The sequence below is a fragment of the Triticum urartu genome, chromosome 7A (assembly GCF_056163025.1).
Source record: "Triticum urartu cultivar PI428250 chromosome 7A, HENAU_Tu73, whole genome shotgun sequence".
In the NCBI taxonomy this organism is placed as follows: Eukaryota; Viridiplantae; Streptophyta; class Magnoliopsida; order Poales; family Poaceae; genus Triticum; species Triticum urartu.
In genome coordinates, this window is record NC_141879.1 from 140,021,600 (window position 1) to 140,038,533 (window position 16,934).

The 16,934-nt window shown below is 46.1% G+C and overlaps 1 protein-coding gene across 1 annotated transcript; it reads right to left on the reverse strand.

The window, feature by feature from the left end:
* Positions 1 to 3,958: 3,958 nt before the first annotated feature.
* On the reverse strand, positions 3,959 to 4,773 carry LOC125554788 (putative F-box/LRR-repeat protein 9). The gene is made up of 2 exons (XM_087532208.1): positions 4,349 to 4,773; positions 3,959 to 4,271 (listed from the first exon to the last, which is right to left on the reverse strand). Exons 1-2 carry the CDS (start codon positions 4,771 to 4,773, stop codon positions 3,959 to 3,961), a joined length of 738 nt encoding a protein of 245 aa, XP_087388334.1.
* Between the last annotated feature and the right edge of the window lie 12,161 nt (positions 4,774 to 16,934).

Below are 16,934 nucleotides of genomic sequence, written 5' to 3' on the forward strand. Positions count from 1 at the left end.
TCAAATTTGGCACAAAATATGAATATGTTCAATAAACCAGGACGACGGTAGTAAGAGTCAACGTGGTGCCACCATCATCACTCGCTTGTTGGTGGTCGAGGGGCACCAGGGCATGGAAAAGCCTAGGACGGTGAAGGCAGCATTGTAAGCGGCCCCCGCCGATGGGTCGGTGGGTAGCTTGAGCAGCAGGACGACAACCAACGGGATGGTTGACGTTATGCTCACCAGCGCCACCTTGACCATACCGTCATTGGGGAATCTCCACGACATGAGATCTCTGCCGCAGGTTAAGGTTGGTGATGATGTTAGTCCCCTAGTGCGTGAACCCCATGAGCTCCAACCAGATGGCGGTGAAAGTGAGCGTCGTCCATGACATTTATGATTGAAGATGAATAGATCGAAAGTATTTCGCAAAACAAAACAAAAAAGTGCAAAATTATGGAGTGGATAACGGTCGACGACACCGAGACCATGACACTAGTGGGGGTTAAGTAGAATCGAATTTGAAACGGTAATTATCATATTGTATCATATCTCATTTTTTTTATTCGGAAGCGGGATGGATGTGGTGAGGATGCAAACTCAAACATTGGATTATCTCGGATTCAGATGTGGTGTGGTGTAACAGACCCGTTTTCTTTGTATAGTAATTAAAAATTGATTGTGCATCATGATGTTCAATTAACCTTAATTTTGAAATAAGGATAATTCAACCCTCAAGTTCAGAAGTCCAATTTTAAGTACAAAAAACATAGATCTTTGATCTATTTTATAAATTGCGGGATTCTTGGTGATATCCATTGAAAACCTATATCTAGCCATCCATCAATATTAGTAAACTACCAAAATTATTATCCTTGGACTTGAAACAAGCTTCATTCTCGACGACAACCTATGGGTTCTTCAAGATGAACATGGCTATCAAGGCTACATGGAGGTGCTCGGGCTCGAGCAGGTTCATAGCCCTGCGGTGCTCCTTCTCGTCGGCGCGGGAGAAAAATCTAACAGGAGGCTCGATGAAGCCGGGGGAGTGGGTTCCCAAGGGGAAGTTAACCTTAGCTTGATTGCCGAAGTAGCGGGCCGCCATCACATAGTATGCATGCGTCGTCACCTCCGCGGTGGTAAATGCGCTGAGACATCTCTTCTCCGCTTGTCCAGGTTTCGGATCTTTGCCGCCCAAGTGCCCGACGGACGCTGCCACTCGCCGCGATACTTCGGCGGTTGCAGCCATAGCTGCCACATGGACCATGATGGCACAGTGGCGACCCAAATCAAAGGTCTGGAGGCGGTGCAGGTGCTCAGGGTGGCTACACAGACTCGTTATAGAGAAAACGCGACTTCGCCGTGGCTCTCCTCGTCGATGAGCTCGCGGCGGCTAGATGCATCGATTCAGGCGACAACTATGGGCGGCGAGCGAATCAAAGTGGGGCAAGGGTTGCGGGTGTGGGCGGGCGTGTATGGTAGCCGTCAAAGGCATGGAGGTGGTGCCGACGCGTGGAGGCGGCCGAGCAGGGCGATGGAATCTTTTGCTAAGAAGTGATTTCGGCTGCTCAAAATTAAGAGGCGGCCGATATTTTTTTCGCGAATACGCAAGATGCGTATCTTTTCATTGATAGAAGGAGAGTACAAGCATGAGGTTACAACGCTTACAAAGCAATGTACGCTCTAGGCATGGTGTACAAGCATGGAAGCAAATTAGAACAGGAGGTATGCTCAGCCCCAATACAGAAATAGGAAACTACGTGCCAGGGATGATGTTTTGTAACCCAATGACGCCCGCCTTGGCCCAGAGGCGCGCCTCGTCCTTGATGGTATTGGAGATGAGGGTGATCGATGGCCTACCTCCGTCAAAGATGCATGCGTTGCAGTGCTTCCAGAGCCACCATGCTGTCAGGATAATGAGGGAGGACAGGCCCTTTGGCATGGAGGCCGGCGCATGGTCGAGGGAGGAGCTCCACCAGGTCTAAAATGGTGTGTCGGGGTTGCGGAGGCTGATCATTGCATGAGCCCAACCGAGGATCTCGTGCCAAACCTGGCAAGAGAATGGGCAGCCTGCGAGGAGGTGATGCATGGTCTCCTCCTCTTGATCACATAGTGCACAAGCGTCCTCGTGTGGTAGGCCGCGGCGTGCCAGCCGCTCCGCGGTCCAACAAAGGTCTTGCATGGCCAGCAATAGGAAGAACTTGAAGCGAAGGGGTGCCCAAGGTCGCCACGTGAGGCGCCAATGTGGGTCTTCACAAGCACCGATGAATAGTGCCTTATAGCAGGAGCATGCCAAGTATGTGGCAGAGGAAGTCCATCGCCATCTAAGCACGTCTGTCTCGGAGGAGAGGTGGGTGTAGCGCACTCTACGCCAGAGCTCGATCGACATATTGCACCATGGCTGCCGGCCCAAGTGCACCACGGATGTCCTGGACCCAAGAATGCAGGTATAGACCGTCGCGCACGTTGCGCTCTTTCCGCAGGTGTCGCGGGACGAGCGCATAGACGAGCGGGGCAATCTCGGCCGCTGATCGTCCGTCGATCCAGTGGTCTGTCCAAAACCTGCAGGCGTGTCCTACACCAATCTGCCAAGTCGTGGAGGCTCTGAAGAGGCGGCCGATATTTCTTCTCAAATATTTGAGCAGCTAAGTCTTTTGAGAGTTCCCATGCAGGATGCAGCCTGACAATCCGAAGGAAAAACAAATAAGAAAAGTATACTTTTCATCCCTCAATTCTTGACGAAGTCTAGATTTGGTCCCTCAACTTTAAAACCCAACAACTTGCGCCCTTAACTACTAAAACCGGCCAATATTCATCCCCGGTCACGGTTTTGACTAGTTTTGGTGCCGTCCCAACCCGGTTTTGACCGTGCCGACTCAAATTCGCGTACCTTTTCCAAGCCCGCTTAATGTTTTCACATTCAGGTAGTTTTTTCAAATACGTGAACTTTTTAAGAATTTGTGTACTTTTTCCAAATCTGCGTACTTTTTTCAAGTTCACGTATTTTTTTTAAATCTGGGTACTTCTTTAAAGTTCATGTTGTTTTCTTCAAATTCATGTAATCTTTAAAAATTGACATAATTATTCATATTCATGTATATTTTTTGGATTTGAAAATTTTATGCGAACTTGAAAACGTATGCGGAATTGAATATCTTTTACGCGAATTAGAAAACAAATGTGTGGATTTGAAAAATTATGTCAACTTGAAACGAGTATGTAAATTTCAAACAAAGTTTATGTATTGAAAAAAGAACACGGATTTGAAAAAAAAATACACGAGCTTTAAAAAGTATGCGGGTTTGAAACAAGTACGTGAATTTCAAAAACAGTTCATGGATTTGAAAAAAGATACCTGGATTCGATAAAATTACACGAACTTGAATACACTGATTTGAGAAAATTACGCAAATTAAAAAAATCATAGATTTGAATAAAGTACACAAATTTTAAAATAGTTCACGGATTTGAAAAAGGTATGTTTATTTTTGAAAAATTGCACGACCTTGAAAAAACTATGTGGATTTGAAAAGAGTATGTGCATTTCGAAAAGTTCACGGATATGAAAAAATTACGCGAATTTTAGTAAGCACCGGTCAAAACCGGGGTCAGTCAGCATCAAAACCGGTCAAAATCGAGACCAGGGACAAACCTTGTCCGGTTTCGTTAGTTGGGGGTGCAAGTTGTCTGGTTTCAGAGTTAAGAGACCAAATCTAGACTTCACCAAAAGTTGAGAGATGAAAAGTATACTTTTCTCAAAACAAATTGCTGGGAACGGCGAAGCAGCTGGAACGTATACGTGGCATCGTTCGAAAGCAAGAGGTAGCTGCTCGATCGAAAATCAATCGGTGGCCTCGTCGCTGAACCCGTAAGTAGGGCTTGAGTTAACTGAATTTCAGTCAGGTATCGAAATGTTAATGAATGCAGTTCAGGGCCTGACTGACCGGCGAAAACATCCCGTCTGACTGTCCGAGTACTATGGATATGGAATCGCCCTTACGCTCAGCATATACCCTAGTTGGTGTGGCAGCCGGAGATCCTTGATCCTATTCTCCAGCCTCGTTCGCAGCGTTTTGCCAATTGACCTCTTGGTTTGACAGCCGCGGGCGTGGAGCAGCCGGAGTCGTGGCCAGTGGTCGACGAGAGCGGCCAACGAGGCTGGCTCGATCAGGCCGCCGGAAAGCACCAGCTGCTCCAGCAGAGGGAGCCTTTTCGCTACCATCGAGATGAAGCTCTCGCTGGGCATGTCGTACCGGCACGTCACGTGGAGGGTCCGCAGCGATGGCGCCCTGCAGTTATCAAGATACGCAGGTCAGGGGAGGTGTACGTGTGACCAGATGGACCGATCGACGCGTCGGATGCATACCACTCGGCGAGGTAGAGCAGGAAATTGCCGTCGACGGGGCCGCGGAAGGACTCGCAGCGGCCGGCGCTGCGCCGCACGGCGGCACATGCCATCGCCTTCCGCCCTGCTGATGGGTCTGAGTCTGAGTCTGAGTCCGCGTCGGAGTCCGAGGCCTCGTCAGCAGCGAGGTCTATGTGCCGCCACAGCAGCGGCTCGTCGACGGCCAGCCGCCGCCACGAGGCGCACGCGCGGCCCGCGCCGCGGAGGATGTCGGCCTGCGGAACCAGGCTCAGGATGAACCACAGGACGTCGCGGGGCAGCTCCGCCCAGTCCCTCCACTCCGACTCCCAAGGAAGACCATGCACATGCTGCACGTCCTTCCTGCGGCGGCGGGACGGCGGATCGGTCGCTGGGGCTCTGGCTCTCCTCTTCGACCTTACTCCCATCTTCTTTCGTTAGGTTTTGTTCCTGCGTCCAGGACGAGCCGCCAAATAATATAAGGAGCAAAGAAAAGAAATATGGACATCTCACTAGCCCTCAACCCTGACCCTCGATGCTAAACCCGACGGACACGAGTCATAGTTAGAACAGATTTTCTATTCCTCACATCTAAATCCCTTGTCGTTGGATTATTGTCTTTAGAATTCGTGCGCTGTATGATGTCAACACGTCAGCTCTTCCTCTATCTCATTGCAATAAAGTATAGGTCCCACTTGATCCCAATAGCGTTTTTATTTTTCTCTAAAATTATTCGCTTGCTTACTCTTGACAAGTGGGGTCCATACTTATCATTGTGAGTTAGAGAGAATTAGGATGTGGGTATAGGGAAATTTTCGTTATATAACATGGTCAACGAGTTTGATCTGACAGTAACAATGTCTAATGGCATTTCTGAGCAAATATCTAATAAAACGATGACATTTTTTAGATATCTAATGGCATTTTTGAGCAAGCATCTCACGGAACAATGGCATTATTGAGTAGTTGTAATATTTAATGACAAAACTGAGTAGTGGGACACAATTAATGGCATAAATGATAAAAATCCTAGATAGAAAAGAGAGTACACAGTAAATTTTGCATCATACAAATGAATTTGTGTAGTTCAGTTATGACCTCGAGTTTTTTTGTTTTTAATTTTGTTTTGAGTGTCTTTGTGTTTTCTATACATTTTAATGTGTTTTTGTTTCTAAATAGTATTTGCAGCGTATTTTGTTCTTTGTAGTGTTCTTTCTTTTCTCCATTTTTTCTATCTATTTTTTCTATTGAAATTTTCTTTTGGTGCTTGTTTTTTATTTCTTTCTTCCTCTTTCATTTTGTCCATTATTATTTTTCTTTTCTTTCAAATTCATGAATACAACTTTTTAAATATTTTGTAATTTTTGTAAAAAAAATAAAGTTTATGAACACCTTTTGAATTCATGAATAGATGTTTAAAGAAACTATGTCTCATCTATGTTTGTCGCCGTTTGATTAATTTTTTGTAATTTTTGTGCAAGCACTCGATTTCCACCTCACTATTTGTATTCTGTCATGCATCCTTATTGTTGGCATGATTGGCTTCATTGTTGTCGACCCATTATCGTGGCGTGTTGTCGGCCCATATCGCTGCGTTGTTTCTAGATGTAATAGATTTACTATTTTCACATCTAGACGTGAAAGGGTTACCTCATATCTAAATTTCTAACCACATGATTTAAGCATCAAGATTTACATTCTTTGGTCCTTTTTTGTCGTTTGGTGTTGTTCATGTACACGCCACTAGCTCGCGCGAGGGGGGCCCGTCATGGCATTTAGGCTGTTATTTCTTTTTTCCATAACCCTTGTGCGCCGCCTCAACGCGGGCTGCGGCCAAAAGTAAATTTTTTTATTTTATTTTGTTTCTTTTTCCCTTTTCTTCCTTTTTCATTTATTTGCTTGAAATTTGTAAAGTTTCTAAATTCATCAACTTTTTTATTTTACTTTTATCTTTTTATTTTTTTATTTCATTAAAAAAATTCCATCGCTATTAGTTGGCTATCCATCACTAAACATGGGCTATCTTTTCAATTGCAATTCCACTCTCAACTTGTAACTAGGGTCTGATCTTCTTTTGTCCCAGTCACAATCTCGCCCTTTACTTGCATCTAAGCCCCGACATTTTCTTGTGAGTTGCAAGTCCATCCTTGACTCGCAACTAGGGTCTAATTTTTTTTGTTCTAGCTGCAAGTCCACCCTTGATTCAGAAATGAGGCCCAAATTTTATTTTGTCCCAGTTACAAGTTCACCCTTGACTTGCAACTGGACCCAACCTTTTTTGTCATTGCAAGTTCACTCTTTACTCCCAACCGTAGCCTGATATTTTTTAGTCCCAATTGCAAGCCCACCCTTGAATAGCAACTGGGGCCCGATTTTTTTGTTCCAATTGCAAGTCCATCATCGACTGCTAACTAGGACCCGACTTTTTCCCTCCAGATAATTGTCCAATATCGACTCACAACTAGGGTCATCATTTTTGTCCTAGTTACAAGTCTACCACGGACTCGCAATTGGGTTCAACCTTTTTTGACCCACTTGCAAGTCCACCATTGACTCGTAACTAAGGCCGAAACTTTTTTTGCCTCAATTACGAGTCCACCCTCGACTCGCAACTTGGGTCCATCACTTTTTTTGTCCTAATTGCATGTCTATCCTCGACTCGCAACTAGGCGCAACATTTTTTGTCCCAGTTGCAAATCCACCCTTAACTCACAACTGGGCCTCGACCTTTTTTTGTCCTAGTTACAAGTCCACCCTCGACTCGGAACTAGGACCCGACCTTTTCCCTCCAGATAATAGTCCAATCTCGACTCACAACTAGGGTCGACATTTTTGTCCTAGTTGCAAGTCTACCATCGACTCGCAAATGAGTCCAACCTTTTTTGTCCCACTTGCAAGTCCACCCTTGACTCGCAACTAAGGCCGAAACTTTTTTTGCCTCAATTGCGAGTCCACCCTCGACTCACAACTCGGACCCAACACTTTTGTTGTCCTAATTGCAAGTCTACCCTCGACTCGCAACTAGGTGCAACATTTTTTTGTTCCAGTTGCAAGTCCACCCTTAACTCACAACTGGGCCTCACCCTTTTTTGTCCTAGTTACATGTCCACCCTCGACTCGGAACTAGGACCCGACCTTTTTTCTAGTTGCAAGTCCACACTCGACTCGCAACTCGGGCCCAACACTTTTTTGTCCTACTTGCAAGTCCACCCTCGACTCGCAACTGGGCGCAACTTTTTTTTGCCCGAGTTGCAAATCCGCCCTTAACTCGCAACTGGGCCTCGATATTTTTTGTCCCAGTTGCAAGTCCACCCTCGACTCGCAACAGGGGCCTGACCTTTGTTCCAGTTGCAAGTCCACACTCGACTGCAACCGGGGCCCAACCATTTTTTGTCTCAGTTCCAAACCCCCCCCCCCCCCCGCCTCGCAACTGGGGTTGGACCTTCTTTTTGTCCCAGTTGCAAGTCCATTTTCAACTCGCAACTGGGTCCTGACTTTTTTGTCCCAATTGCAAGTCCAACCACGACTCGTAACTAGGATCCGACCTTTTTGTCCCAGTTGGAATCCCAGCCTCAACTCACAACTGCGGCCCGACGTTTTATTATCCCAGTTGCAAGTCCATACTCAACTCGCAACTGGGCCCGTACTTGTCCTTGTTCGAGTTGCAAGTTCCCCATCAGCTTGCAACTGGGCTTGTACTTGTCCTTGTCCCAGTTGCTAGTTCCACTCGACTCACAATTGGGCCCATAGTAAGTATTTTCTCACTTGCAAGTCCATCCCTCGACTCGCAACTGGGCCCATAGATGTTGTTGTCTTCCCAGTTGCAAGCCCACGCCTCGACTCACAACTTCCCATGTACTCCTTTCCAATCCCATTGCAAGACCATCAACTTGCAAATGGGCCCATAGATGTTGTTGTCGTCTCGGTTGCAAGCCCACCCCTCGAATCTCCTATTCTCCACTCATTATGGCAAAATGATGTTGTTTCTCACAAGACGAGAAGCAAGCAAATTGCAGATGGGTCGGCCCAAGTAGCTAGGATCCGTTTTTGTTTTTTCTTCTTTGATTTTCCTTGTTTTTTGCTTTTTATTCACTAGCTTTCCTTTCCTTTTTTCCTTTTTTGTTTTTTCAAAATATTATTATTATTTTGTTTCAAAAAGTGTTTGGAGTTTTAAAAAGTCTACGTTTTCCAAAAATTGTTTGGGGTTTTCAAAAAATGTTCAAAATTAACAAATTAGGTTCACATTTTTCAAAAAATGCTCGATGGTTTATAGAAGTGTTTGTGTTTTTTCAAAAATACGCAAATGTTTGAACCAATTTTCCCTTTTTTAAAGTTGTTGACAAATGCTAATCTCTACTCCTAATGTCTGAGTTGGTAGTCTCCGTTCCGGGTTTATTTTCGTCCGACCTCTCCTGGTTTTTTCGTCCTCCCTCCCACCTCCTAATTTCGTTGGTTTTTTTCATCGGTTTTTTACTCGCCCCCCTCCCACCTCCCAATTTCGTTTGGTTTTTCTTTGTCCCACCTCCCACCACCCCCTCGTACTTGTTCTTTTTCTCTCCACTCTTTCCTTGCAAACCAGTAATTTCCTAACATACAAAAGATCACGAATCTATCTTTCCTTACCCGAATCAATCGCTCCCTACACCAGTGCATTTCTTTATTAAGAAAACTAACACATAAATCTTAACGCATTGTAAACAAATCCCGTTATGGACCTAATTAATTTATTATGGAATCTGTACGTGGTCGCATTGGTTCTTTTTCTCTCAACTCTTTCCTTGCAAACCAGTAATTTCCTAACGTACAAAAGATCACGAATCTATCTTTCCTTACCCGAATCAATCGATCTCTACATCCGTGCATTTCTTTATTAAGAAAACTAACACGTAAATCTTAACGCATTGTAAACAAATCCCGTTATGAACCTAATTGATTTATTATGGAATCTGTACGTGGTCGCATCTCTCCCCTTGTGAAAAACTCGCACGCATCTCCCATTAAAAAGGAAAAGAGAACATGAATGACCAATCCCACACCCTGCATCTCAGTAGCAAAAAATCGCCCCCGCCTCTACTACTGCGCCTCGCTGTGTGCCCGTCTCGACACATGCCTCGCCTGCATGGCTGGACGCCGTTGTCTCCACCGCCACGTACAAGAAAACGGTAGGCAGAACCATCCATTCAAATCGCACTCCCCCACCCTCCTCCGTAATCCCTAGCCCAGCATCATCGCTTTCTCGCCTCTCTTTCCCCTCGATGTAGATGGTGCCGAGCGGTGGCCTCGAGCACCGGCAGCGCCGCCCTCTCTATCTTCTCCGTGTCGAGAGATGGGCCGAGGCTATCATCGGTTCGCCGCCCAAGATTGGGCCGCCTCTGGTTGTCGTGCACCACCGGCTCCGCCTAACATGCCCGACCCTCTCCGCTTTCGACCTTCCGGCGACCACATCCCTCTGCGCCTCCATCCATCATCCACAAGGCCACTCCCTGCACCCACCCTCCTAAATTCTCCATACCGGGGGACAATCACCGAAGATCCAAGTTGGCCCGATATCAATTTTCTTACGTGCTTTCTTTATCAGTTGGTGATGGGAATGGGTTCCAATTTCTCTATTTGACTGTGGATTCGCAGGCAAGAAGCGCTTCTACATGCATCCTCCTATCGGTCCCTAAAGTACCAAGGTAAATGGTTGATACTGCGTTTGTCTAGGATGATATATGTTGGCTCTGTTCCGGTTCATCCGAGCAGTTTGGTGACTAATTTATTGATAATTTAATTATATTAATTAAATGAGTCGAGTGTATCGTCGTGCATTTATCTTGCCAGTAATGTTCTGTGATGCTCTGATGCACTTTGGGAATTGTTTATCTTGTCTTCAGTGCGGAACATTTGTTTATTAATGCATTAGAAGAATCCTTGTTACTACCTTGAACCTGTTTTATTACTGAAGTAAGTAACCAACCTCTAAATTGCTACATTACCTTGTAGATTGTATACGCTCATTCTCTTATGATTTTGTGGTTGTATATACAGTGTTCTGAAAACTTTATTTGCTAACATTATGAAACGCCTGCTTTTGGCAAGATATTAACCTGCATTTCATGAGATTGATAGTGGATGCATCCGGAAATCAATTGACAACCCGATGCATGTTATTTTTACGATTGAGAGATATTAACTTCAAATTTATGAGATTTGAAAGTGCTAGTGATCGACTAGAGGGGGGGTGAATAGGCGATTTTTATGAAAGTCTTCAAAACATGTGAGTTTCGAAGACAAATGATAGAAACAAACCTATTATCATGCAGCGGAAGGTAGACTACACTAGGAAAACCATAGTCATGTATTTAATGAAGTGAAAGCACAATGACAAATAGCAGCTAGGCAGTAAGGATCAGGTAGGAAGATGTTGAGAAGCCAATCAGTACACGTAATCACTTAGTGAAGTCGAATGGTGATGCTATCGTACAATTACTTCACAAGAACCAACAGTAAGTAAAGGGAAGGGAAGGATGAAACCAGTGACTCGTTGAAGACAATGATTTGTTGGACCAGTTCCAGTTGCTGTGACAACTGTACGTCTGGTTAGGGAGGCTGAGATTCAACTCAGAAGACCTCGTCTTCACCTTATTCCCCTTGAGCTAAGGACACCCAGTCCTCGCCCAATTACTCTGGTAAGTCTTCAAGGTAGACTTCCAAATCTTCACGGACTTCGTTCACCGGCGATCCACAATGACTCTTGGATGCTCAAAACGCGACGCCTAACCGGCTGGAGGATTCACAGTCCTCAAGTGTAATAAGTCTTCAGATCACACAGACAAGAAGACTTAAGTGATGCCTAACACTCTTTGGCTCTGGGTGGTTAGGGCTTTATCCTCTCAAGGAATTTCTCTCTCAAAGGCTTCGAGGTGGGTTGCTCTCAAATAACAAAAGCCGTACTTTAACTCTGAGCAGCCAACCGTTTATGGTTGTAGGGGGTGGGCTATTTATAGCCACTAGGCAACCCGACCTGATTTGCCCGAAATGACCCTGGGTCACTAAGGAACTGACACGTGTTCCAACGGTCAGATTTCAAACACACACGGCAACTTTACTTGGGCTACAAGCAAAGCTGACTTGTCCAACTCTGAACAAGATTCCCTCTCATAGTCTTCACTCGAAGACATAGGATTTTGGTTAAGCATCACTTCATTCATTCTGACTAGTTTTCTTGGACCCCACTTAACAGTACGGTGGTTCCTATGACTCAACAAAGAAGAAAAATAACTATGAAAGATCTAAGTCTTCGCGCTCTATAGTATTCATGCGATGTCTTCTCTTGTCATAGTCTTCAAGGTGAATGTCTTCACTTACCACCTTTGACTTCAATGTATTCATACATTTTTAGGGGTCATCTCTGGTAGGAAAACCGAATCAATGAGGGACTTCTACCTGTGTTATCCTGCAATTCTCACAAACACATTAGTCCCTCAACTAGGTTTGTCGTCAATACTCCAAAACCAACTAGGGGTGGCACTAGATGCACTTACAATCTCCCTTTTGGTGATTGATGACAAACTAGTTGAAGTTTTCAACAGGGAATATAATATGTGAAATTGTAAAGGATAAGGAATTGTCTTCATAAGCTGCAAGGGCTCCCCCTGAAGATGTGCATATAAGTAATTTGCTTTTGGAATGCAAATGCACATGGCAGGTTGTACTTGTGGAGATCCTCTTCAACTTATGATGACAATTCATCATGCATGAAAGGTATGTGAAGATAATGACATGCATAATGAAAAATGGACGTCTGCAAAATGATCTAAGTGCAGAATTTATCGTCGCACATGCGGGATTTATCATCGCATCACAAAATAGCAAATAAGTAGCAGACGACCATCGAGTTTAAGTGTTACAACTCAAAGAACCAAATGTATCAAAACGAGAGTTGTAAACACTAGGAAAAACATAAAGTAACCGCCCATATGGACCCGCTTGAAGACTATCAAACTCATATGCTTCGCCCCCTTTTGTCAGTGAGGACCAAAAAGGTTTGAAGACATAGAGCATCTACTCGTTCCCATGAAGAGTAGGTGAAGCAGCAAGGTCATCGGTGGTGTTTGGCGGTGCAGAAGAACTTGGAGCAGTGTCGAGGCGTGCAGAAGTAGGGGATGGTGAAGTGGCATCATCTTCATCCTCGATCACTCTGGCATTCACAGTTGCCGCAGAGGAAGAGAACTCAGAGTCTTCAAGAGATGGAGTTCGTCGCAGCACAGTCCTTCGGGGAGGTGTGGAGTCAAACTTGAAACGTTCAGAGAAGCCATCCTCTTGCAGATCATCCTCAGAACACATAAGCGTCAGCCCTTTCCATGTACGCCGACAGGTTTCATGGGCAACAAAGGCATTCTTGGTGGCAAGATTGCGAATGCGGTTGACATCCACCAAGAGGCTGTGCATTTGGTGCTTCAGCCAGTCATGATGCCTATCCTGTTCCTGATGAAGAGCAACCAGAAGCTCTCGGTCATTGAGAACACGAGATCGCTTCTTGGGTCGTTGGGCAATAGTGCTCTCAGTGGCTTCAGTAAGGGCATGATGAGGTGCACGTGTAGTACCAGCCAGAGGATAAACACGAGTGACTGCTTTAACTCCTTCAATGTTCTGAGTGAAACTTTGATGCTCCGCATTCTGAAGACTAAGAGGTTCCTTGGCAGGCTCTGGATAAATGGCTTCAACGGACATATCCACATCAGGCAGAAAGATCCGATGATTGCGAGCAGATGGCTGATATGAGATAGCTGAGTGGAGTTTAATCAGCCGCATTATCCATGGAGCGTAGAACTTCAAGCCAAAAAGATCAGATCCTGATGCAGCAAGTTGGCGGATGAAGAAGTCTTGTGCATTGAAGCATTTGCCATGAAGAATATAGAAGACCAAAGTCTTCATTGCACCTTCCAGCTTTGCATGTGGAGAATGTCCTTTGATGGGCCAGAGAGTTCGCCGTATAATGTGATAGATAGTCCTTGGCAGATACTTCAGGTCTTCAACAAAGAACTCCTTAGGATATGCAGCGTCTTGTGGCAAAGGCTTCATCATACTGAGCATCTGACTCATGTTTGGTTCAGGCTTCTGAAAGATGCTCTCCATAGCTTCACTGTGAAGCTGACAGCCAGGTTCATAGAGATCTCTAGGAGTGGGCAGACCAGTGAGCTCAATGATATCAAAGGCTTTGGCTTCGTGATGAACATTTCCTGTCATCCACTCAAGGACCCAAGTCTTCGGATCTTTGTTGTAACCACGTATGTGAAGTGTGGCATAAAATTGGAGCAGCAACTCTTCGTTTCAGTGCTCTTGGTCGGTGACGAAAGGCAACAATCCAACCTCTTTGAAGCAATCCAGAGCTTCTTCCAAACAGGGCAGACCAGCTATTGCTTCGGTGTCAAGACGCATATGTGGGAAGATGCGACCTTGATTATAAAGAATGCAGGAGTAATAGTTTCGTTGCGGATAGCTCCAGAACTGATCAGAAGATATTCGTTCCCTTGAGTAGGGGTTCTTGGAGCTATTGAAGAAGGTGTTGTCTGCTTTGAAGCCGTTGACATTGAAGGATCCAGGTGCTGATGCAGGACCTGGAAACCTGGGCAACCTTGGCATTGGCTTCTGTACCTGAGGCCTATGCTCAATATGATAGTCAAACTGAGGACAAAGCAGGCGCAGGAACAGAAGCAGTAGCATCATTAGCTTCGCTGACTTCTGGCTCTTGGGTTGGTGTAGGCTCCACATTTGCTTCAGCCATGACAGCGTTAGTGGCTTCATTGGTGTTGGTCGTGGCAGCCTCAAGATTTTCTACCTCCACTTGATGAGCTGGAGGGTCGGGCACAGACATGTTCTCCTCGAGAACAGCTTCTTCAGTAGTTGGGGGAGTAGGGACATGTTCTTCTTCTTGGGTGTCATCGGCTGATGCAGCCGGAATGTCTTCAGCAGTTTTAGCCTCGGACTCGGTGACTTGAGACCTTGGTCCTTTGCGAAGCCTGCGTAACGCTGGCGACGCCTTTGGAGATGGAGTTGGCTGGGTCTCAAAGTCATCTTCTTCTTCTTCTTGCCGGGGTGGTGTGACTCGTTGTTGTGGGTGATCAGCCCATGATGCATCCTGAGCAATTGGCTTCAGAGGACGACCAATGCTGATGAGTTCGCTGTGCGTAAGCACATGCGATGATACATGTTGGTGCTCGATCTGAGGAAGAACTACATCATCTTCAACATGGTCATGGTGACCAATGTCTTCAGCTGTGGTGGGATCAGCTGCTGGAATGTCTTCAGCTTCATGAGCCTCTGTGAAAGCAGGCTCATGGACAGTCAGTTGGCGCTCTTGATGTTCAGCGGCAGGGCGAACCATGGAGATAGGTTCAACAATTAAGGGCTCTGTGGGAGCAGCCCGATCCTTCTTGGTCTTGCGCTTCTTCTTAGAGGGAGGAGCAACAGAGGCTTCAGGATGTTTCCTCTTTCTGGCTTCAGCCTCAGCAGTCCTTGTCTTCTTCAGTTCTGAAGCGATAGACTTGGCTTTTGGCTTCGAGCCAGTCATGCTGGTTGGGAAGACAATGTGGGATGTGCTTCCTGCCTTGGTGCGTCGGGTTCGGCCATAGCGGGCTTCTTCTTCTTCTTCTTTGCAGCCATCCTGGGGTCGATGCCAGGACGCCCAAGGGCCTTGCGCTTCTTAGCCTCATTGTAGGCTTGCACACACTTGTCAGCCAGGCTCTTCATGCGCTCACGAGAACCTTGAGCTTCTTCACGCTTCTTGAGAAAGGCTTCTTTGAGCTCGTGCAGCATGATCTTGAAGTTCTTGACCTCTTGCACGCTAAGCTTGGCCATATGCTTCTTGAACTGAGCTTTCTCAAAGTCAATCTTTTGCTTCAGTTCGACGATGCGCTGAGCTAGAGCTAGCTCTGAAGCAATGGCGCCATGGAAGGCGACACTGAGGCCAATGGGAAGTTGAAGATCTTCAAAGCTGAGGTTGGGCGTGTCAAACCACTCATCGATGAAGTCATGGATGATTGCCACGTCAAAGGGAGCCAAATTGTTGAAGATTTCTGCTTCTTCTTTGCTCTTGATCAGTTGCTCAAGAGCGTCATCTGCAAGATCTTCATCGCTGGATAGATCAATGGTATCGTTGCGCAGAATAGCAGCAGTAGTCAGTTCTTGGCTGGTGTGTGGCAGAGGCATCTTGACTCTCGGGGGCTTGGAGATACATGACGGATCTTCAGACTGCACACTGTCTTCAGGAGGTGCAGTAGCCAGTGGCTTCGCCCGTGAGATTTTTGGTGCTGAGGCAGGCTTTGAAGCTTTAGGCTGCTTTGGCTTCTACGGCTTTGGAGTAGGAGCTGGGGCTTCATCAGTGTCAGCATCATCATGAAAATGGTCCACTTTGGCACCTTGAACTGAGATGTGAGTGATGAGGCCATCCAGGTTGTGGAAGGGCCCAACAAGATTGGGTTCAGCTTTGTGGGTGCCATCGGCACGGGGAGCAGAGGGACCAGGGTTGAAGTCTAGTCCCAACGACTTCTTATTCTGCTTCGCCGAATTCTGGGCAAACTGAAAGTTGCGCTTGAACAGATTGTCATCACGACACCATAGCAGTGACGACGGGTCAGCATCCGCAGGCTGTGGTCCACGGACCATGCAGGGATAGAAGCCTTGTTCAATGGCTTCATCTCTGGACTTGGGTTGAAGATTTCTGTATAGGATGTCTCCCCATGGTCGCTTGATGGCATTCTTCTCAGCATATTCCTTTGTCACAAACCTGTACTTGAACCACTGTTCTGCCCAATATCGTCGAATCCATTGGATTTGTGTCTTGCGCTGATTGTAATCCTCTTCTGGATCTGGCTTGTACAGTTCTGAGAGGTCATCGGGCAGATCTCTTGATGTTTCACCTCGACGCTTTCTGCCACCCTTCCTTGCTGATTTTTCTGCAGCCATGAACTTTAAACTGAATGGCTTCAATACGTTCAAAGGCTTCAAGGTCTTTCGCTTGCTGGACAAATAGGAACTGGCTTCGGGAGAATTTATATGATGCTGTAAGAATTCTTCAAATGAATGCAGACTATGAGAACCAAGGGATTCTCCCACGGACATGTACCTGTGACAGCATTAAGGTGTGAGGGAAGGGGAAGAGGTCATATACATTCTCAGAAGATTTTGAAGATAAATCGGTTTAGAAGACATTGACCTCATTGTGCGAAGACATTCACTCATAGATAAGGAGTTGGTTCCAGATTTGTACGAATCCACAGATCAGTACAAGTGAGGAATCTTACTACTTTGTGAAGCATAAGTGAACATACTAGGCATAATATGAGATGCAGTATGAAGTGGATCCAACTTGTGTGAACAGAAACTGCTTGTGGTAGAAAGTGACGAATCTATAGGATCAAAGGGGCCGTAAAAAGGAAGTTTTATTTACCACACAAGGAACTGCTAGATGGAGTGGAAGAGGAGGCCGAGCAGTTCGATCGTCCGTGCCCTAACTTGGCGACGGAGGACACCTACGGCGACGACGGAGAAGACGATGTCCACGGCCGGCGTGAAGACGGCGTCGGAGAGGTCGCGGCAGCTAAGC